We start from the raw sequence: 24128 nt of genomic DNA, 5'->3' as shown, positions 1-24128 counted from the left end.
CAAAATAGTTGCTGCTATGACGACAGGTGAAGATGCAGGAGCGACCGGTGAGTTTTGTGTCAATCCAATACACGTGTATACTGTCATACCCATGTGCAATACTGACTTAACCATGTGCAATACTGATTTAACCATGTGTAATACTGACTTAACCATGTGCAATACTGTCATACCCATGTGCAATACTGACTAAACCATGTGCAATACTGACTATACCATGTGCAATACTGACTTAACCATGTGCAATACTGACTTAATCATGTGCAATACTGACTATAGCATGTGCAATACTGACTTAGCCATGTGCAATACTGACTTAACCATGTGCAATTACTGTCATACCCATGTGCAATACTGACTTAACCATGTGCAATACTGTCGTTTTCATGTGCAATTACTGTCATACTCGTACGCAATAATGTCATATTCATGTGCAATACTCATACGCAATAATGTCATATTCATGTGCATATAACTGCTGTAAATAAGAGTGTTTACTTTACCACTATGATTATTATTTTGTCTTATGTTATAATATTTTTATTTTATCTTTATATATTTTTTATTTTTTCTCTATATTGCTTATTAAGAATATGAGAGGTGTTGTCTATAGGAGTTTTGTTTATAAGAGTTTTTCTATTAAGAGTGTTTTTTTAAAGCTTTCTATAAGTTATCTGTTCTTTTACTTCTGTATCTACTTGCGTTGCAACACCAAAATTTCCCCATTGTGTGGACTAATAAAGGCTTAACTTATCTTATCTTAACTTATTATCTTATACCACGTACAATACTATGTTGTAGTATTGCAATATTAGTTTTGTATTTAAATGCATTGAAATTCCTCCACTGTAAAGCATTTTTACTATAGAGGATATTATTATTTTCACTCCACCCCTGCATAAATATGTGCAGATAAAATAAAATAAGATATATCAACCGTGTTGCTCTCTACCGCGTGGAAATGTAATGCAAATCCAGATATTGAGAACCCGCATCAAAAAGATTGTTTTAAATAACAGAAACACTTATGCAAAGTATTCGTGTCACTAAAATGAAATAAAGGGTAGCAGACATTTTAATGAAATGTCACACATCTTCTTAACAACCTTAACAATTTAATATGAGAGCTTTCATATTCCATTTATTCAGGCATTACTTTAGTACAAACTAAGCAGATTTAAGGATGGTTAAATGAGAGGTTTGGTGATCCCTGTCAAATATATACTGCATGACATTTGACAAAACTACTAAATTAGAATCTAAGTACGCTAAAAAGGTTTAATTATGTTTCCATTAAACATTTTGAAGAAAAAGAAAAGACATTTTGACACACCAGGGCGTCTTATGTGCCATCACTTACAATTAGCTTGAAAAGAAGCATTTTTTATAACATTTCTCTTTGACCTTGCCATTTTTTTAGAGATGACTTTCTAATAATTACATCTGTGCAGACGGCAGAAGAATGAACAGTCATAGACCACAGACAAGCCACGTTAAATATGTCAAATAAAAGGCATTTTTAAATTGTTTTCATTGCATTCACAACATAGATTAGATTAGGCCTGGTAATTCTATTTACTCGTCAGGAGTTAGTTTTTCATTTAATCGAGGAAAAGGCGTCTGTTGAATATTGAGAAATACATTTTAACCAAAACAAAATTGAAACATAATCTGAAGCCTTCTACAGAGAATATTTAAAGTGTATTATTGATGAAAATTATACATACTTTATTCCTTTTTGACATTTTGATTGAATAATGCCTCTGTCTCTGTTATAAAACGGTATAACAATAACAATTATGATGATCAAAATATGCTTGATTGGTTTAATATGGGTCATTTTATTTGATCAGGGTGTTTCATTTGTCCACTTGTAATTGCTGCAGCTCTATTGTAGGTGCCATAATTTCAGACGGAGGACGGGGGACTAAATCATTCTGTGCGAGACTAAAAGTGAAAACTGATAATATGTTTAACTTTATCACAATTAATGCCATTATAGTCGTGTCAATGTACTTCTTATGCCTTTCAGTCTATTCCCCTGATGACAATGACCCCTGTGAATGACTAATGCCCCCACTCTCGCCTTAACTTGCCCCCAAAATAGAGATATTAACCATAAACCATGAATAAAATATACACGAGCCGCTGTGTTAATTCAACCATCAAATTCTGACCTACGCCGCAGCTCTATTTATACACTGTGAAGTGTTTATAGTTTCACAGGATCCAAAGCGTTGCAGTATTCGCGAGTGCGCAAAGCATTTCTCACTGCACGGAGGAGGTTTTTCTTGTCGTTTTTGTTAACAGGAGTTCATCGCCTTCAAGTTGTGTTGGTGTTGAGCTCGGCAGCGTGTGAAATGATGATCCGATCTCTCTCTCTCTGTGTGTGTGTGTGTGTGTGTGTGTGAGTGTTTGTAGCCGATGGAGCAGACCATCTACCACATGTGGGACCACCCCGACACCTCCGCATCAATATCCAGAGATTATGTCCGCACGCTGCTGGAGAAACACAACAAAACAAAGGTCAGAGGGAGGAGTGAAAACACAGTACATGCCGAATATACTGTAGATATTTGCATGCAAGGAACAAAACCTGAATTACCCACTTACAATATGTGATGGAAGTAATAACGCCGATGCCCTAGACCAGGGTGGGCAAACTACGGCCCGCGGGCCACATCCTTTCAATCCAGCCCGCCAAGCTTGTCCAAGTAATATTTTAAAAAAATAATATTATTATTTTTTTTCTTCTTTTTTGCCCTCAGGCATCTGTCTGCACTTGTATCCTTAATAAATATGACGTGAAATAAATTAAATAATAGATTCAATAGCCTAGATTTGACAGAAAAGTGATATTTTATTTGATACTTAATTTTTTAGATTTTTTTTTTCACACCAATGATCGTGGGCCGGCCCTCCGCTACTTGCCTGGATTCGAATATGGCCCTCGGAGGAAAATAATTGCCCACCCCTGCCCTAGACAGTACAGTGGGTCACTAATCATGATCAATAACACTGTAATAAGATTGTAACTGAGAAACGAAAAGTACCGTATTTTTCGGAGTATAAGTCGCACCAGCCAAAAAATGCATAATAGAGAAGAAAAAAAACATATACCGTATTTTCCGGACTATAGGTCGCATTTTTTTTATAGTTTTGGCCGGGGTGCGACTTATATTTATACTCATAAACTCATACTTATACTAATACTCCGGAGCGACTTATGTGATATTATTTGTTATTTTCACACTTGCAACTGCATTTCATACTCCAGTGCAACTTATGTATGTTTTTTTCTTCTCTATTGTGCATATTTTGGTTTGTGCGACTTATACTCCGGTGCGACTTATAGTCCGGGAAATACGGTATGAGTTGCACTGGAGTTAATCGGTAAATCACAAGTCAATACCTATGCCTCATGATACAGTTTACTTTCTCCACATGAGTAACAAAGCAAAAATAATAAGAGCATAGTATTCATAGCAATTTGCATAGCAACTGAGATTCCAATGGAAAAAGATAAATAGAAGACTGTACAAGGCTGTCAATACTATTAGTGTAATAATAATAATGCCTCTCATGACGCCCAAAGCGCTTTGCATTTCATTATTCATTCACTCCACTGAATTACCTCTGCATGCCCTGGGGCACACTGATGGAAGTACTGACTGATATTTGCTTAGTTTCTTGGATCGAGCATTGACAAGACAGTGAATATTATAATACGTAATTAATACATACTGCTAATGAAAATGGCTGTGGATCTGTTCTTTTAATACAAGTTACTGCATGTTCTTTATTTGTTGGCAATTAGAAATCTAACATTTATGATATTTGTGAGTTTAAATAAAAATATAAATCACACACTAATTAGCAGGTAATTGGCTGTCATAAACACATTCTGTTAGATGCTAACAAACTGACCTTTGCAGGGTATAAACGGTAGTATATTTTAATGACATTGCGGCAGTGTTTCTGTGAGTGGATCGGTGTGGAAGGTGTGACAAGAGCCGTATACCAAGCATAAGCGGCTGCAAAAAGTTCCCGCAAAGTTGCCTAAGCGCTGGAACTATATTAAAAGTGGAGGTGAGGTGAATAGTTAGGGGATTTTGCCGTGGATTTGTCTTGATCGAGTGCATCCTTGAGAATTCGTTATGATCTGCGGCGTTCTGTGGTCCTCAGGGATTTACGTTCGGCGGCAGAGACAAGCCTGGATTCAGACCGGAGTTCCTGCCTCTCACCTACCTGGCAAAGACGCTCTCTGATATCGAGGAGCAAGGTACGGCCCGTGTGCGAAAGGGAAAACTAAAACATTGTGCTTTCAGACGTTTCAGATGTTTCAGATGCACGCGCACCCACGGGGATTAGTAGTAGAGATTTAGTACAAATTTGGGGAAAGTGTCAAAGACTAAAAAATTCAGTTTAATCCATAAAAGGGGACTCTCTCTGCTTTCAGGGGATGGGGAAATATTCACATTTTGCATTCAAGGGCTGCGACGTAAAAGTGAAAGTAAAAAAAGTTAGCTTCAAATAAGATAATAATAATACATTTCTATAAATGCTGTTTCTACTTGCACCACTGTTTATTTCTCATTTTTACTCCACACTCTTGATTAATTCAGGGGTCATAACACTGAATCCAAAATCCTCCTCGTCTGTCCATGTCCATCAGGTTTACTATTCAGCCACATGCACATCAATGCTTGCTCTCATCCAACTATAAATGTATGATCCTCCTCTGAAAAAAAAACAACATCTAACTCCGACATCCAGGACTTTATCCCTAAAATAACAGCAGATTAATTCCTCTGATGTACAATATTCAATCCTAAAACCCTCTGTCTCCTGTCCACTGTCTGTATTTTATTTATTTTATTTATTTTATTTATTTTATTTATTTTATTTATTTTATTTATTTTATTTATTTTATTTATTTTATTTTTTGTAATTATTATTATTTTTGTCTGTTTTTTATTTATTGTATTTTATTTATTTTATTTTCTCAACTACTAGTTAATGAAAGAAGTCCTGTGTTTGATTTCTGTGTGTGCATAGGTTTGTTTGTGCTCTTGTTTCTGGTTATTATTAACAGAAAATCCTTTGAAAAGCAACAGTCTTTGTATGAGTAAAAAACGTGTTCAAACTTCTACAAACCTGTTCTGAAATGTATTGGATACTTGTTCTTTCCAGGTACAAATCCATTTGAGCAGCAACAAGAAAACGTGGACGCCAGGTTTGTGGAAGAGACGGCGCTGAAAAAGACGCTCATTCTGCTCAGTTTTGAAGAAAAGTGAGCGAGAAATATGGCAACGGCGGCGAAACGCTGCGGCTGTGGAGCAGATGGAAAGATGGATGGACGGAAACGGCTCAAGGGGAAAATGTGTTTCATCGCCGAGCCATCGACTTCGGGGCCTCGAGGACGAAGTAACGGCTGGGCGGGTGACGGCGAGCCAAGAACAAAAAGATGAATGCAGAGAGCGGTCTAACGGCACGGGGCCCATAAACAAGCGGCGACGATTAGATGACGAATTAAGGCAGGTCGTGCGGATGAATGGGAGGTGAGGGGAGAATAGAAGTGGCACGATGATATATTTGGCTTGGATGGAAGAAAACACATCAGATTTTTTGGATGCTGCGATGGTGCGATGTGGGTTTATTGTTGGTAAATTACTGTGTCAGTTAGATTGTGTTTGTACTTCCATCTCTATCCTGACTGAACTGGACTGAAATATACACACGCCCGCTGTTTGTATTGTAAATGTCTGCAGATGACAGAAAATACTACCTCTTTAAAGCTTTCATCTTCCAGGATTTTTGCCGATTCAAAAGAATATTTGCTAATTGCTATGGCAACAGTGCTAGATTTGCATCACTCTAAAACCCGTTGTAAGTTAAAATGGTCTTTAGTTAAAGGTCCTGTACCAAACTTTTATTTCTTCTAGTTCAGTTAAATACCCTTCAATTGTAATGTCAAAGCAGCTATTTGACATTCCAATGTCCTCAATGGCCTGGTTTTAGATGACATCACATCATTCTACAGGCCAATAATATTTAATACAGGTGGGGAAGGTTAGGTTTTATTTATTTGGGACAGGGACAGTGCTCAATATGCATTAACCTTATCAGGAGAGTAGGTTTAGCTCAAGTGAATATCATAATTTGCTCCTCAAGCTGTGTATGTGTTATTTTTTTATCGGTTTAGAGTTTGTTTTGGTCCTTATTCCGGATAGTGAAACACATCACTGGAGCGTAATCTCTGATTGGTTGCTGCGCTGCTTTGTCCGCAAAAAAGTTCCGCTTTGTCCAACATTTCTGCGTTGGAGGCTCTGGACGCTCTGGACACACACTCAAATACCTGGCGCTCCTGATGCCCCTGACACCACTGACTGAAGACTCACAATGAATCTTACAAACACTTTTTAAAACTTGAATACCATTTTCAAGCTCATGAAAGACAGACTCTTTTACAACGTCTTCTTTGACTAAAATGACAGGATCTGCGTTAAATGTTTAGTATGCCCTACAGGACCACCTGGCAGCGTCACATCGCACATATGGCCATTTGCTTTTATTATTACTGGTCCAATCAACGCTGTGCTGTTTATGGCTTTGTTTTCTCATTAGCATCACGTCATTAGCATCACGTCATAAAAGGCAAGTTTGATGATGTGAAATGACTGTGTGTTTTAGCCATTGTTCGACACCTACAGTAACGCTGCTCCATAGAGTACAGTGAACAATAGTGCTATTTAAATACTGTCCTTTGAAAAATAAATCCCCCCAAAAATATTTTCAACAATTTCAACTGTAAAGAGTTTTAGGGCAGCCAATGAATTTGTTCTTAATCTAAATTAAATTGTAATTAAATACAACATATAAATAATATCAAATGTGAGTGTTGCCACGTTAACATTAACCCTGTAGTCTTCACTATAACAATACTCTGCAACCGGTCCAATCATTTCTAGACTCTGATGTCAAGCACATTTATAAATCTACTGTTCTTGTTTGTCCCACTGTGCTTCCTGTAACTCCATCAGTTTGATTAGATGCTGACAAAAGCTTTGAACATGCTGAACCTGATACAGTCGCTCTGCAGAAGCAGCCATTTTAAATTACTCTCATTCACTGGATTCAAAAAGAGGTGAGCTATTACTGCATATTAAGCATGAGTGTCAGGTACAACTACTCCAAACTCTAAACTTTGAAACTCATACATGGTTTTCCATGACTCTGCAGGGTATTGTTTATTTTGTTGTGTTTTACACTTTGATCCCAATGGATCCTCGCATGCCTGTGTCATCAGGGACGTAAAAATAAAGATTACATTTAGATTGATACACTGATTACCTCCTTTGGCTTCTCAATAGATGAAAATTTTATGAATTTAATTTGAATAATTTCCTTGTTTACCTCCAAATGAGTGTTTTAGCACCAATACAGTCACTTCATATATTTGTCATTTGAAACAAGGCAAAACGAGATGAAGAGTGGAAAATCCTGTGTGAGACATTCCATTTCAGTTACTTCTATTGTACTATTGTACCCTCCATTGCGTTTTAGTGAATCGCTTTAACTGAGAAAACTTGTCTTTATTTTTTATTTTTGTCTTTATTTTATGGAACCAATGAATAACACCTTGATGATAAACTTGCAATTAAATTTTAATGTGACTGGAAACAATATGTCAATCTGCTGATGCTTGTATAAAACAGATTAGGTCGTGTGATGCTTATAAGGGATTTTTTTTTATTTTTTTTTTAAATCAACCATGTTTTTTAGCAATATAGACTCATGTTATGAATGTAAATAAAGCCTTGTACACAATGCATTCTCCTTGTATCAATCTATCCAACAGATATGCAGTGTTGATATTGCCTTCAGGAATAGTATTTACTACAAAAAGCACTGTTTTTTTTTTTCTGATTTCCAATTCTGGTTCAAAATAGTCGAGCTCAAGCTGAATATGGGAGGAAAATCTCAGTTGAAGCCTCGTGAGTCCAGGAAACGCTCCTCACGTCAGCCATCACGCGCTGACTCACCCACCGCGAATGTTTTCGGGGCCCCACATGAACAACATGTTACACAAGCGTTTAACCTCCACTTCTTGCAAACTTGTTCTCCTAAATCCTCACTTTTCCTCGGAATCCCTCCTTCCAACACACCCAAATCCCTCATCCCCTTTTCTGTTATGCAGCTGGTGTTATGTAGTGAGCTAATTAGCGTCGAACAGTCGGGGGCTAAATTCATCTGACAGTTAGATTATCACGGTTCTACACACATTATATATATATAGGCTCGTAGATTAAACCTGCGGCTTCAGATGCCTCCTCCAACCTTTTAAAAGCTTGACTCACAGCGAGACCAAACAACAGAGCAAATAGAAGCGATGACCCCGACGTGAACCGTGAAACGCCAACGCACGATATTGGAAATGTCTGGCCCAGAAATAACGGGAAACTCGGATTTTAAAAACGGAAAAAGTCAGGGCCGAATTCCAACCAAACAAATAACTAATGAAATATTTTAGCACGATTGATATTTGGTCCATAATATTGAATCCATGGGTGTACCGTATTGGTGGGAATCCACGGGTGTACCGTATTTTCCGGACTATAAGTCACACCTTTTTTCATAGTTTTGGCCGGGTTGCGACTTATACTTATATTTATACTTATATAGTTATACTTATACTCTGGAGCAACTTATATGTGATATTATTTGTTATTTTCACACTTGCAACTGCTTTTCATACTCCAGTGCGACTTATATATGTTTTTTTCTTCTCTATTATGCATTTTTTGGCTGATGCGACTTATAGTTCTGAGAATACGGTATGTAAACCAGCATTAGCCAGCTGCTAACTACCTGAAACACAAAGCTAACCCATACTTATGTTTTCTTCTCTATTATGAATTTTTTGGCTGGTGTGACTTATACTCCGGAAAAATACGGTATTTGTCGTCACCACTATGTTGAAAATGTCACCACATGCTGTTGCCTCGCTCCGTTGTTATGAAAAAACAGCGCGTACAATTGAAAAAATTAAAGGGTTGAGGCAGAAGTTATGGGTTTTGATCCTTATCTACAGTGGCAGGTCGCTGACAACACTTTAAAGCAGCGACAACTTGCCACAACAAACTTTTACATCTACACGTCCTTGTCCAAAAGCCCTCTGCGACCGGATAAAGCTTTCAAGAGCACGGGCTTTGAGTGCAGCTGAGTGACTGCCTGATCCTAAAATATAACACCCGTACAGTTGGAAATCAGGCTCGTTAAAACGCTCCGCAAATAGGCTAACGTTGATTACCATTACACAATTATGTAAACCAGCATTAGCCAGCTGCTAACTACCTGAAACAAACAGCTCAGTGCTCAGTCTGGAGTGATTTATGTAAGTCCACTGGTTCACTTAAGTTAGGGTGACCAGAAGTCCCTATTTTGAGCCCTGTGTCCCATGTCCCAGCAGATGTATCCAAAACCATTGATTTGTCCCAGTTTTATTCAAGACATGTCCCAGTTAGTTAGTTTTGACCACTTTGAGACCTTCCAACAGTAAAGAAGGGAATATATTGTAGTTTATTTTGCCAAACTAGAGAAAATCTGGCTTTAGAATAACCAAAACACAAAAGATGCACTCTGATAAAAAAAATTTCAGTGATAAAAGTCTCTCAGAATATACTAACTCATAAGAGCCGAGAAAGAGGTGTGAATGATCGAGTGCGTAATTTTTTTTTTTTTTTACACTTTTATTATTATTTCCAATCCCAATCCCGGGTGTGTCCCAGTTTTTAAATTTGAAAATCTGGTCACCCTCACTTAAGTGAAGAACGAGAGAAAAGTCTTGCAGCTAAAACATGATATAAAGATAGATTGATTTGTGTAAAATTTCCAATGTTCATGTGACCAAGAAGTTAACATGGCACCGATTCCCTGAGCGGCCTGAAAAAGCCTTTTTAGTCTGTGTAGAACGTATTCTCTCTCGGGGTCGGCAGCCCTGAGTTCACTAATACAACCAGAAGGAGGATTACGTCGGATGGCTGCGCTCAGGGCAACTTCCAGAATAATGTGAACAGGCTTCAGGTTCTTTGCCCCAGAGCGAGCGAGTCGAGGAGAAGAGAACAAAAAAGACAGGGAAATTCAGCAGAACAGCAGCGTGACTCTACTATTAACATTAAAGGGACTGTACCGGATTCTTTTTCATCAAGTAAGAAAGAACACATTTCTCTTGCCCCAATACATATTGTAAAAGCAGTTTGTAGGGTCGAAAGCGCTGCATCTACTAATAAAAGTATTACCGTAAGTAGTTTTTTTGTGCGTGAATCTGGAAGACAGGCTGATGCGCTGTTAGCATGCTAGTTGTTGTTAGCGCGGTTAGCCCTATGTTCCCCGGTTCCAATGTTCGCCCGAGACCTGGGTTAGGGTTTGGGTTAGCGTTTTATTGTGCTATAGTTTATGCCATAAAACCATACATTTATGCACAACCTTTGGGGATGTGGAACCTGAACCAGTCGCCTATGCTAGTATTAGATCTACACTTCTGAACAATCCAAACATCATTTTAAACTTCTAACACTGGTTTTAAGGGATATCGTGAATCGGGACGCGTATCATATCAAATTCTGTGTAATGGGATTTGTATCGTATCGTGGACGCTGTATCAAGGCAATACCCAGCCATAACTAGCAAAGTTCCCCTGTTCATAGAAAAGGGGGAGCATATGCACCAGGGAACCTAGGTAACGGGGAATATAGGTACCGGGAAATATAGGTACCGGGGAACATAGGTACCAGGGAATATAGGTACCGGGAAATATAGGTACCGGGGAACATAGGTACCAGGGAATATAGGTACCGGGGAACATAGGTACCAGGGAATATAGGTACCGGGGAACATAGGTACCAGGGAATATATGTACAGGGGAATATAGGTATCGAGGAATATAGGCACCAGGGAATATAGGTAAAGGGGAACACAGGTACCAGGGAACATAGGTACCAGGGAATATAGGTACCAGGGAATATAGGTACCGGGGATTATAGGTACCGGGGATTATAGGTACCGGGGATTATAGGTACCAGGGAACATAGGTACCAGGGAATATAAGTACCGGGGATTATAGGTACCGGGGATTATAGGTACCGGGGAACATAGGTACGCACCCGCTATTAGCAGTACCGTGTATCAGCTGTATGGACCACTGCAAACAGTTTAAAATCAACTAGTTCCGATTTTTTAAATTTTTAAGAGTAAAAAATCCCCTACAGCAACGTTAAATCATCTCAATATACTAAATGTCACTGTATTGCACAGTCCTAATTCAGAACTTTAAAAAAACAAACCCACACAGCAACTAAAATTGTAATACAGCTTTAAGAAAGACAATACCAGGCCTAAACAGATACTGTATTAATTAAAGGCCGTGGCTGCAGAGCCGCGGCCCGCGGTCAAATGGCCGCGCAGTTTCAGGAACTGCGGGACTTCTCTTATAGCGTCATGGCTAACCCTAACCCTAACCTTAAAGGCGGTATGGACGATTTTTCGGCGATTTGAGAACGCAGGCGGAAGTGCGCATGCGCACTCCCCCGTGCGGACTGATACAACACACACGTGCGTTTGTTTATTAGCGCAACGGAGCACATCGCATCGCTCGTCTCCCGTAGATTTCTGTCCACTTCTGCGTCAGCTCGAACTGTCTTTCTCCGTCTTCATTTTGCCCCGTACACTGAGGGAACTATATTATGATAGATCCATGCGCTTAGGCACGCGGAAACGTGAGTACGAACCGTTCGCGGCTGCAGGTGAGCGATAGGTGCGTTTTATGATTGATACGTGGCAGGACAAATGATTTATCCACGCCACGAGGAAATATGATAAAAAATTTGCTGAAAAAAAATCGTCCATACCACCTTTAACCTTAACCTTAACCTTAACCTTAACCTTAACCCTAACCTTAATCCTAATCCTAACCTTAATCCTAACCCTAACCTTAACCTTAACCTTAACCTTAACCTTAACCCTAACCTTAATCCTAATCCTAACCTTAATCCTAATCCTAATCCTAACCTTAACCTTAACCTTAACCCTAACCTTAACCCGGCACGGTCTAAAACGGCGCTAAAACGCGGTCAAATAGCGGCGCAGTTTCACAAGCTGCGGCGCGCGGCCGGCACAAAAATAACATGGCAGTTTCGGCCGCGCGCCGCAGCTCTGCAGACACTCCCTTAATTAAAATAAGTCAGACCTATATTAAGAAAAGGTCAACTGGACTACATTTTAGAGTCTCATCCAAGCAGCATTTGATGACGTTCCGACAGTTTTCGTATCACATTTAGAAAACTACTGAGGGAGACGGATGATTTCAACGTTTTTTGAACACATTTACGTAACGACACGCCAACAAAGAGAAGTCTCAGCTCTGTGGGGAAAATGGAACGGACCAAAGTGATGCCCTTAAACATAAACCTCAAACGCCGACAGCCACTTCTCCTCGGCCCGTTCAGATCTGGAAACATTCAAAAAGCACTTGGAAATGCAGTGTTTTCCGGTCAGCGTAAACTCGGCAGCGGTGCCATATTTAGTCCTGACCCTTTCATGTGTTCGACTTCCTCCTCTGCGCACCGCACCCTTCATTTAAACGCTCTTCTCTCTTTGTTATTCTCTTTGCTCTTTCATTGCACACTCTCTCCTCTCTTTTCTATTTACATTTATCATTTCGGGCATTAAGCGGCCACTCCACACGGCTTCCAGCTTAAGCCTTCCACAATTTATTCACTCACGGCAATATTATAAAAGCATAAATACATTACTGTCCTTAAGGCGTTTGGGACATTAGGATTATAGCAGGCTTTCATGTAAAAAAAAAAAAAAAAAACAACAACACTATACATTGCTATATTTCTGCCCTCTTTCTCAAAATACCCTTGACAACCTTATATTTGGTTTGACTGTTGGTGTAAACAAACTCTTGCCAGGAATTCAACACGAAGAATTAAAAACACACGGAGCTCCAAAGAATCCACCGCTCTCACCAGAAAACTATGTGCGCTTATCGTTTCGACGTGTAAAAATAAAGTAAATACGTCCAAAGGTTTGTTTGAAAGTTACTCTCACACACTTTGTCATTCCGATTACAGTTGGTGCAAAAATACAACGCCGCAGAGACGTACGCTGCTTCAGTTCACAGTCCAAGTTAATGTTTCAGTTTTATAGCCTGTCGTCCAGTGGGGAGATACCAAAGTGACCTTTTGAAATGGTTTAAGCTGTATTTCTGTATAAAACAATGACACGCAATGAAAAATACTGTAGTATATATTAGAATGTGACGAGGCAAACCAATGCAATGTGAATACTTTGAACATTTTGAGTACATTTGCTTCTGGGCTTCTAGTCAGACACCTATTTTGTGAAATGTCTAAATATTTAGCTGTAAAACCATTAACTGTCTTTTATTATTTTATATACCGGTATTTTATGTTGTTAGGGTTATTTTTAACATATTTTACATGCACTTTAGAGACTTTGTGTTGGTAAAATGTGCTATACAAATAACATTACTATCATAACTGATTGCCGGTTCCCGATCTCGTCAGCTCTCAGAAGCTAAGCACTATATAATTATAACTTTAGATATCGTTTGTCCTCTTAGAATTATAGGATTCTATTTCTGAGACTCTGAGAAGGGTTTAAGTTAACATTTTTAACCACTCATAAAGCAAAAAAAAAATCATGGATAATGTTTTTTTTTGCACAGATTAAAGCCTCAAAAAAGCTAAGAAAAAAACATCTTGATCTAGCGTACAAAAGGAACTCAGACAGAACATGATGAACTGATTTACCACATAAATATAAAATAGAACCTGGGAGCAAAGAGCTTTTTTAATTGCAATCATGCCAACTAACATAAAGATGGGACACATTGGAGAAGTCAAAAGACACCTGGACAGTCGGTGAACCTTTCTTACCTGTCACGGATGCTTTATTATACGTCCAGAGGCTTGGGCGCTGGTTTACGTATGTGTCTCTTGCTTGCTCCGGAGGGCATGGGCTTGAAGGGGGCCAGGGCTCCGTACGGTTTGGGCACAGGCAGCTCGGACCCCCGTGGGATGTAAGCGTCTGGGCGGCGAGGGGCTGTGGTGAACTCCCCATTGGGCAACTGCTTCCACTCGTCCTCTTGGGCCAACTGAAATGAGACAACACCAAGTTTAGTTTATAGTTCTAAATCTTACAAAAACATGCTTTAAATTTACTGTGTTTTCCGACTATAAATTGCACCTTTTTTCATAATTTTGGCCGGGGTGCGACTTCTATGTGATATTATTTGTTATTTTCACACTGACAACCGCAAGAGGGCGCTCTAGGCTCAAAGCGACGCAGAAGAAGAATCTGCACTTCCTCTACCTCTGGAGTTTGTGGAGTTGTTTAGAAGTGACACAGAGGAAGAAGAATTCAATGGATTTAGTGATTTGGGGTAATATTGATGCTTTGGTAAACTTGTTAGCATGTTCTTTATGCTATAGTTATCTGAATAACTGTTAATATGTTACGTTAACATACCAGACACTTACCACAGTTCTGTCTGTGCCTCATGTAGCTGAAGGTGTTAGCGTTAGCATACGTACACCTATTCACCATGTTCTCTCATCTGTTATTATTTTAAACTGCATTTCAAAATTAAATGTCTGTTCTTGGTCTTGGATTTTATCATTGCATTATCCCATAAAATACGACTTATACTCCAGTGCGACTAATATATGTTTTTTCTTCTCTTTTATGCATTTTTTGGCTGGTGCATTTTATACTTCGGAGCAATTTATAGTCCAGAAAATACGGTAATTCTGTTATTTCATGTTGACTTAGGGTAAACCTATAGTTCGAGTTTAAGTTTAAGTTTTGGTTCTGTTTTAGTGGTCATATACTGCTCAAAAGAATATGTACACTTTGAGGTACAGTTTGAGGAGACGGTCAGTTCAAAGTGAATCCAGTTGCAGGTGAGTCAACATGAACTGAAAAGGAATTACAACATCTTCGTTTGACATGTTTTTCCCTAATATGTTGTTGTCCGAGTGTCGAACGCACTAAAATGTTGGCCAAACGTTGAAATATAAAGATAAACGAAGCTGAACGGGATCGATATTTTGTAAGTTCAAAGTCTGTTGTAATGAAAAGCATTAAGGAGATAAGCCGTGGAGAAGATAGTGTTGACAGAATAATCAGCGCCTGTGTCAGAGCAAAATCAAACTCTTATCTGAGCATTGCACAGTTCAGTTGTAAGCTGTATATAGAATGTCACTCTGAATCTACACATTAACTAGTTTCAGTCTTGAATATCTCACCCCTGAGTATCATTCAGCAAGGAAATAAATAACTCATTCACTTACTTACAATTACCAGGTGGGATTTTGAGGTACTGCATCTTACTGCTACATGTATGTTATGTTATCAAACACTGTACTCAAATATATAATAAAAATAATACTAATAAAACCAAGGATAATACAAAAATAATAATATAGTAATAATAATAATACAAATAATGCTAACACAAATAATAATATAATACTGATAATAATAATAATAATAATACAGAAAATTATAATAAAAAAATGATAAATGATGATAAAAATAATAATAATAAAAATAATGATAATAGAAATAATAATAATATAATAATGATAATAATGATACAGATAATTAAAAATAAATAAAAATAATGATAATAAAAATAAAATAATAATAAAAAATAATGATAATAAAAATAATAACCATAAAAATAATAATAAAACTAATGATAATATAAATAATAATGATAATAATAATACAAATAATAATAATAATAATAATACAGATGATTAAAATATAATAAAAATAATGATTAAACAAATTATAATAATAATGATGATAAAAATAATGATAATGATAAAAATAAAGATGATATAAAAAATGATGATAATAATAATGATGATAATAATAATAATACTAATAATAATAATACTAATAATAATAAGTCTGCCCCAAATAAATTGTATGTTTGCTGTAACCCGACCCAACATTTTTCAAGTGGGTCGGTCGGTCGGTAAATTCTCTTTTTTATTTTACTTTGAAGGCAAAAAAATATATCCAAATCGTCGCCATTTTTTGACCCGCAGTGACCGCCAGGGGTCAGGCTTCAACAGTCAATGACGGAGAACGTCTCGATCAACCCGATCCGGAGACTAAATCTCCAGATTTTAAGATATTTCGATCGACCTTTTGTACGCCGCTATTCTTTATTTTGGTAGCGAAGGCGAGCGGTGGGAACATGCGGGGGACACGGGCGCCATCATTAGGGCTGCAGCTATCGATTCTTTTACCAATCGATTAATCTATCGATTTTTTCTTCGCTTAATCAAGTAATCGGTTAATTTTTTTGTACATTCCGTAAACCATTTAAAAGCATATTAAAGTTTTTTAAATAAACGTTATAGTTCATTGTAATAAACAAATAACAAATTGAGTTTTTGCCTAAAAAAAACACATTCTATTCTTAATTTCACATAAGTTTGTCCCCAAAACAGCAATATTTCACTTCACCAGTCCAAGTGCTCTGTTTGTATATAAAGAATATATAAATAATATATACATAAAGGGCTAATCAACTTGTCACCAGACTTGTAACTTGTTTGTAAACAGTTACAGTATGAATTAATTTGCGTTTCTGTCACATAACTTAAAATAAGACATTAGTTTGTAAAACATTGTGTGTGGGACAATGATGCTGTTTTTTTGAGCGGTGGCTCTACATTTTGCATTTTGTCACTTTACTGCGTTGGTACGGTTTCATCGTGGACTTTCTGTTTCACATCAGATTATTATAACACGGTCACGGTCCTCCTGCTGTTTCCATGGATGTATTGGCCGTTTCAAGGCGCAGCAGAGGAGCGTGTGGCATGTTTGAAATGTACGAGTGTGACTGGGAAGCAGAGTGGTGGTTAGAGCGGCAGCTCGCGGCACCGTGTTCTTTTACACAACAAAACTCTTCCCGGTCGCACCAGATCCATGGGTCGCACTCGTGAGTTTAAAACACGCCGCTCTCTCTGTTTTGCTTCAGCTGCGTCAGGAAGAAGCTCCGTGGGGAACAAAAGCGCCACAAGTCATTCAGATTCACATGTTTTTAATAAAATATGTAAATTAAACAAAGCATCGAGGCAATAAAATAATAATCAAAGCTTTTTTGTAATCGAATTATTCGATTAACTCGAGTTATCGTTGCAGCCCTAGCCGCCATGTTTGTTGTGATTATGCTGCTGGGCGTGTTTCCGTCCCAGAATGCAAAGCGCAAAGTTAAAGTGCGCATGTCAAATTTACTATGAGATCGACACCATGATGGTGAACGACGTGAGCGGTGTCAAAACGCTCCATCGTTTTCCCGTTGCAGCTCGGGAAAACGATGGAGCGCATGGTTACCGAGCGGTTGGATTACTTCTTGGAGAATCAGGGTTTGCTTCCCGCGCACCAGAGTGGTTTCCGTAGGGGCAGGAACACCATGGATTCCGTGTTGTGTTTGGAATCTGATATCCAGCTGGCCAGGGCTCAGAAAGAAAAGGTTATTGCGGTGCTCTTTGATGTGGAGAAGGCGTACGATATGGTTTGGAAGGATGGGCTCCTCATTAAGCTGCGGAAGTGTGGTGTGAAGGGTAAACTGTTTAACTGGGTCCGGAGCTTTCTGTCTGGCCGGCGTATCCAAACCAGAGTGGGCGCTGCTTACTCTGGGGTCTATGAGGTAGAGAATGGGATCCCGCAGGGGAGTGTGTGTAGCCCTATCTTGTTCAATGTTATGATTAAGGACATCTTTGACGACGTGGATGGGTCTGTTGGGAGGAGCCTTTATGCTGATGATGGCGCTCTATGGGTGAGAGGGAGGAATCTCCGGTTTTACGAGGCGAAACTGCAAAGGGCAATACAGCAGGTGGAGCAGTGGACCCTGAAGTGGGGGTTTAAACTGTCCGTACGGAAGTCTCAAGTGATCTGTTTCTTCAATGGGCATAGGGACGTCTCCCTTCGACTGCATGGGCAGGTGCTCGAACAGGTCAGGGAGGTGAGGTTCTTGGGGGTCACCTTTGACGAGGCTTAGTTGGCGTCAGCACATTGATGAGGTCAGTGGAAAATGCAAAAGGGTGAATAACTTGCTTCGTTGTCTATCCGGCCAGGACTGGGGGGCCAGCAGAAGGTCGCTCCTGGGTATTTATTGGGCCGTCATGAGGGCGGCTATTGATTATGGCTGTATAGCCTACATGTCTGCGGCTGAGACTAACTTAAAGAAGCTTGATGTGGAGCAAGCCCAGGCCTTGCGCATCTGCTGTAGGGCTTTTAGGACCTCCCCTGTCTCGGCGCTGCAGGTTGAGTTGGGGGAATTGCTTCTGTTGGCTTACTGGGTGAATGTGCAAGGTCATACGAGCTCTCACCCGGTGAGGGACTTTCTCAGGGTTGATGGGGGGCAGAATGAGGCTGGCGGTATGGTTTTTAGCCAGGTAGGAAATGCGAAGGCGCGGCTTGCGGGGGTTGGTGATCTGCGTGTGAGCCCGTCGGTGGCTTTGTCTGCTATAGCTCCGTGGAAGTTTGTCCCGGCTCCTGTTGATGTTAGCTTGCATGGCAAGCTTAGAAGAGTCGCTGGGAGGGCACCGCAGTTTGCCGTTCAAGCGCTCATCGATAAGCACTCAGGTGATGTGTTTATTTATACCGACGGGTCTAGGGATCCTGAGAGTGGGCGTACTGGCGTCGCTTATTTTGTGCCTGACCTGGGGCTGGCGGTCAAGAAGAGGTTGACAGATCGCCTTTCTGTTTTCACGTCGGAACTCATAGCGATACGGTTGGCATTGGAATGGGCGGAATCTGCTTTGCAGTGTTGCGGCATTGTGGTGGCCTCTGACAGCCTCTCTGCATTGCAAAGCATTAAATCTGGGAAATCGGATTGCAGACAGGATGTTTTGAATGGCATCTTCTGTCTGATGCTCTCCCTGTCCAGGAAGGATGTGAGGGTTTCCTTCATTTGGGTCCCTGCGCATGTGGGGGTGGATGGTAACGAAATGGCTGATACACTGGCTAAACGTTCCCTTAGGCGGCCATCAATTGATATGGCGGTTGAGTTAAGCAAATCTGAAATCAAGCCCGTTATCAAGAGTCATGTGGTCGGCCTTTGGCAGGAATTTTGGAGCCACTGTGTTACTGGACGGCATCTCTATCACATACAGGGTAGTGTGGGTCCTTGCGGGTCTATGGGCAGGAACGCGTGGGAGGAAAGGGCCTTCGCCCGCATGAGGATTGGCCATACTGGACTCAATTGGTCACTGAGTAGGATAGGCAAACATCCGACCAGTCTGTGTGGTCACTGTCGGGTGCCAGAGACTGTCGAGCATGTGCTGATTTGCTGTGAGGCTTATGATAGAGAAAGGGCCGGGTTGGCCTTGTGGTTTCGGAATAATGGGCGGGAGTTCAATCTGCGGAACGTTCTGGCGATCCAGTCACAGGGTTTGTGTCAGGCTGTGGTTGCTTACTTATGTAGCACAGGGCTGGGTAAACGTTTATAGAGGTGGGGGGTGTTGGAGACTGAGCCGAGGATGAGGAGCAAGAGGATGTTCTAACGCGCTTTGACTTCATGGGCCTAGAAACGCCAAAGTGATGGAAGAAGGACTTCTAAAGGATAAAACGACAAAGACGTCCCATGACCTCATGGGCTTTGTAAAACAACAAAGACGTCCCATGACCTCATGGGCTTTGTACTTCCAAAGCAATGGAATAAGAATTTTTAAGGACTACGACAAAGTCTGAGGGGAGGAAGAACTTCTATAGGATACAATGACAAAGGCATCTCATGACCTCATGGCTTGTCAAAGCACTGGAAGAACAACTTTTAGGACTACGACAAAGTCTGGGGAATAAAGTCTGGCGGTAATGCAACACTCGGATGCCAACCGCCATAAAACAACAACAACTACGAAAAGTCTGAGGAATAAAGTCTGGCGGTAATGCAACAATTGGATGCCAACCGCCATAAAACAACAACAACGACAATGACAAGGGCATAAGATAAGATATTCCTTTATTGTCCCACATGGGGAAATTTCATTGGTGCAACGCAGGTAGATACAGAGGTAGATACAGAAGAACAGATCACTTATAGGAAGTCTGAAAAACACTTTCAGTAGAAGATCTCCTATAAATAAATAAAAACTCCCATAGACAAATAAATAAATACCATTGCATGTGATCCCGACAGTAATTGCACATGAATATGTGTCACGACAGCACATAGATTGCACATGAATTTCACAGTAATTGCACATGAATTGCACATGAATTCCAACAGCAATTGCACATACGACAGAATTGCACATCAGTATTAGGTTAGGTCAGTATTGCGACGGGATAACGTGACGATCTCCGGGTAAGACGACTGTTGTCCGCAGTTTCATGAGTTCCTCCTTTGTATAAACGCGGTACGGCACCGGCCGGGGGGCGGGGCCGGAGCCGGGGGGCGGGGCCGGAGCCAAAACACATCGCAACGACACGACAAAAACACTCAATCCAGCCGAATAAAGTCAAAACAAGTTAATTTAAAGCGATTCCAATGCGTGTCCCGATCGTTCGTGGAGTTCCTCTTTCATATAAACGTGTATATAAACGTGTACCGACGACACGCCGTACTTTAGCGCGGCCGGAGGGCGCGGGGGGGGGGCTGGTGGGCTCGCTCGGAGCTAGCTCACGTCACAACAACACAACGAACGCAACGAAAAACGCTCAAATCCAGCCGAAAAAAGTCAAAAACAGTTGAATTAAAAAACTATTCCAGCGCGTGTCCCTTTCGTACAGTAAAATAGAAAAAATATACTAACTATATTTACAAAATATAGGAGATAAAGCACAATAAGTGTGAGAAAGAAGAGAGAGCGTTTACACCGGGCTGCCAGCTGTACCAGCGCCTTATGACGTAAATCATCTCATGACCTCTTGGGCTTTGTCAAAGCACTGGAGGACAAAGCACTGGAAGAACAACTTTTAGGACTACGACAAAGTCTGGGGAATAAAGTCTGGCGGTAATGCGACACTTGGCTGTCGACTGCCATAAAACAATAACAACAGCAACAACAGTCTAAGGAATAAAGTCTGGCGGTAATGCAACACTCGGATGCCAACCGCCATAAAACAACAACAACAACAACAACAACAACAACATGACAGGTCTGGAGGGGACGGGAGATGGCGGGGGAGAGTGTTGTTGTTGTTGTTGTTGTTGTTTTATGGCGGTTGGCATCCAAGTGTTGCATTACCGCCAGACTTTATTCTTCAGACTTTGTCGTATTCTTTAGAAGTTCTTCTTTTTATGACTTTAATCTGGATTGGACGTTATTTTTTAGACTTAGACTTCATTCTTTCAGTTTCTTCAAAGTATGTGTTTTTATGCTAATGAGTGGACTTAATGTAGTGATGTTCTGGAATCTTGGCTTTTATGACACTGGATCCTGACATCCTGGTTACTTTTTCTTCTTCTTTGTTTTTTTATGGCGGTTGGTATCCACAGTGTTACATTACCGCCACCTACTGTAGTTGTACGTCTTCATAGCTTTTTTAACGATTGCAACGCATTATGCATGAGATTGAAAATAATAATGCAGAGGGTTTGTGGACGAGGAAGCTTAAATGTAAATGTCCACAAAAGTTGGTTGAAGGAAGTTGTGACTCGCCGCTGTAGATAAGGATCAGAACTTCTCTGTCTCGTCTTCTTGAAATAACCCTTTTCATTTTCAGTTTTAGCCTCTGTTTTTCATGACTACTTCTTCTTCTTAGGTGTTTTATGGCGGTTGTTGTTGTTGTTGTTTTATGGCGGTTGGCATCCAAGTTGTTGTTGTTGTTGTTGTTGTTTTATGGCGGTTGGCATCCAACTGTTGCATTACCGCCAGACCCCACTCCCCAGACCCTTCGTAGTCCCCAGACTGTCGTAGTCCGTTAAAGCACTCCTTCCACCGCCTTGGTGTTACAAAGCCCATAAGGTCATGATATGTCTTTGTGACTAGAATAGTAGTTGTTGTTGTTGTTGTTGTTTTATGGCGGTTGGCATCCAAGTTGTTGCATTACCGCCAGACTTTATTCTTCAGACTTTGTTGTATTCTTTAGAAGTTGTTGTTGTTGTTTTATGGCGGTTGGCATCCGAGTGTTGTATTACCGCCAGACTTTATTCCTTAGACTGTTGTTGTTGTTGTTGTTTTATGGCGGTTGGCATCCAATTGTTGCATTACCGCCAGACTTTATTCCTCAGACTTTTCGTAGTTGTTGTTGTTGTTGTTGTTGTTGTTGTTTTATGGCGGTTGGCATCCAAGTGTTGCATTACCGCCAGACTTTATTCCTCAGACTTTGTCGTAGTCCTCAGACTCTGTCGTAGTCCATAAAAGTACTCCTTCCATTGCTTTGGTGTTACAAAGCCCATGAGGTCATGATATGTCTTTGTGACTAGAATAGTTGTTGTTGTTGTTGTTGTTGTTTTATGGCGGTTGGCATCCAAGTGTTGCATTACCGCCAGACTTTATTCCTCAGACTTTGTCGTAGTCCTCAGACTCTGTCGTAGTCCGTAAAAGTACTCCTTCCATTGCTTTGGTGTTACAAAGCCCATGAGGTCATGATATGTCTTTGTGACTAGAATAGTTGTTGTTGTTTCAGAGACCAACCGGCTTTATTCCAGGGAGACTCTTCTTCATCTTCCTCTCCTTCTTTGACGTTCGGTGCTTCCACCGTACAGCTTTATTCTTCAGGCTTCATTCTATAGGCTTTAATATGTCCACTGATGTCGCCGCTTGGTAGCCGTGCGTCTATGAGACTGGGCGAGGACAGGAGACTACCCCCACCCCCATCTCGTCACTCTGATCACTCTGACTCCCCACAAGCAGACCCCCATCACTCCGACTCCCATTTAGCGCCTTTAGCCTGTTTTCTATATCTGCCCAATCAAGCTCCTTTGTTCCAAGGAATCTCCCTGCAGCTTTAGCAATGATCCTGATCCTTTCAGTTCTGCTTTGAGTCTGAGCAGCACAGTTTACAACATCCACCATAAAGAGTACAAAATCCTCTCTATCCACAACCAGGGTATTCTCATTAATTCTGGAACCTGCACACTTGGGACCTCCACTCTTGAAACCTTCACACTTCTTGGGAGCCACGCTGGCCTCTCTCATTTCGCCCTGGCTGGGAGCAGCGCTGGCTCCTCTCTCTGTATTTACTCTAAACTCGTTACTTGAAACTTTCTTGACTGCATCTGCATAGGATATACCTTGAGAGACCTTTATTTTCTGCACCTCAGCAGCTCTTTTGCTAAACCTGCATCCCCCGTAGGCAGAGCTATGTTCTTCCCCACAGTTACAGCACTTCAGTTTTGCACCCACGTCACACTTCCCATACTCATGATCTCCTGCACATTTACCACATCTTTGCCTCCCTCTACAGACGGCTGCAATATGCCCAAAGCGCTGGCACTTAAAGCAACGCAGGGGCGGTGGAACATATGACCTAACGTCATGGCACATGAACCCAATGAACACCTTACTAGGCAGGCACCTCCCTTCAAGTGTTACCATTACCGACAAGCTGTCACATCTTACCCCAGATACCCGGGTCACCTTCAACCGCCTAGCGTCCACCACCGTAGCTCCAGTCAAATTCTCCTTAACTTCATCCACAGACGTCGCCGTAGGGACACCTACGATAACTCCTCTGACCGTGTTTCTTTCAGCATCAGACACAAGAATGTCCTTTCCACCCAGACGTTTAGTTCCAATCGCCTTCTGTTGCTGAGCCGCGTCCTTGCACACGACCAGCAGCGAGCCATCTCTAAGGACACTCGCACTCTTGATCACTCCCACAGCTACAGTTAGGCTCTTTGACAATGCCACTGAATTCCACTCCTTAAAGGATGCACTATCCTGTGCAAGCTTTATGATCACCTTACAGTCTCTGCTCTCACCCCGGATATCAATAGCTTCAGCCTCATCCTGCTGCTCATTCCCAGAACCCTCGGACGAGCTAAGGGACTTTTTACGTTTCCGGGCACGTGCAGCCAGAAAAGGCTGCTCCTCCACGCCGTCCAGAACGTCTTCGACCAC

General features: G+C 40.8%; 3 protein-coding genes across 3 annotated transcripts in view; 1 reads left to right on the top strand and 2 right to left on the bottom strand.

Annotated features, from left to right (window-relative positions):
• The window catches only part of gsap (gamma-secretase activating protein), a 75191-nt gene extending 67413 nt beyond the window's left edge, over positions 1-7778 (top strand). The window contains exons 31-33 of the mRNA XM_072454899.1: positions 2422-2526; positions 4186-4282; positions 5194-7778. Coding sequence (XP_072311000.1) covers positions 2422-2526; positions 4186-4282; positions 5194-5297 — 306 coding nt within the window. The 3' untranslated portion in view covers positions 5298-7778. The remainder of the gene's footprint in view (positions 1-2421; positions 2527-4185; positions 4283-5193) is intronic.
• Positions 1-24128, bottom strand: part of LOC140368045 (tetraspanin-8-like) — a 276094-nt gene that overhangs the window by 53886 nt on the left and 198080 nt on the right. The window lies entirely within an intron of this gene.
• Positions 13970-24128, bottom strand: part of ccdc146 (coiled-coil domain containing 146) — a 93795-nt gene continuing 83636 nt past the window's right edge. Inside the window, exon 22 of the mRNA XM_072454909.1 lies at positions 13970-14185. Coding sequence (XP_072311010.1) covers positions 13985-14185 — 201 coding nt within the window. The 3' untranslated portion in view covers positions 13970-13984. The remainder of the gene's footprint in view (positions 14186-24128) is intronic.

This window comes from Eucyclogobius newberryi, unplaced genomic scaffold (genome assembly GCF_026437365.1).
Source record: "Eucyclogobius newberryi isolate DKJ021-1_F unplaced genomic scaffold, fEucNew1.0.hap1 SCAF_2, whole genome shotgun sequence".
Classification (NCBI taxonomy): domain Eukaryota; kingdom Metazoa; phylum Chordata; class Actinopteri; order Gobiiformes; family Gobiidae; genus Eucyclogobius; species Eucyclogobius newberryi.
This window is presented reverse-complemented; position numbering and strand designations above follow the sequence as displayed.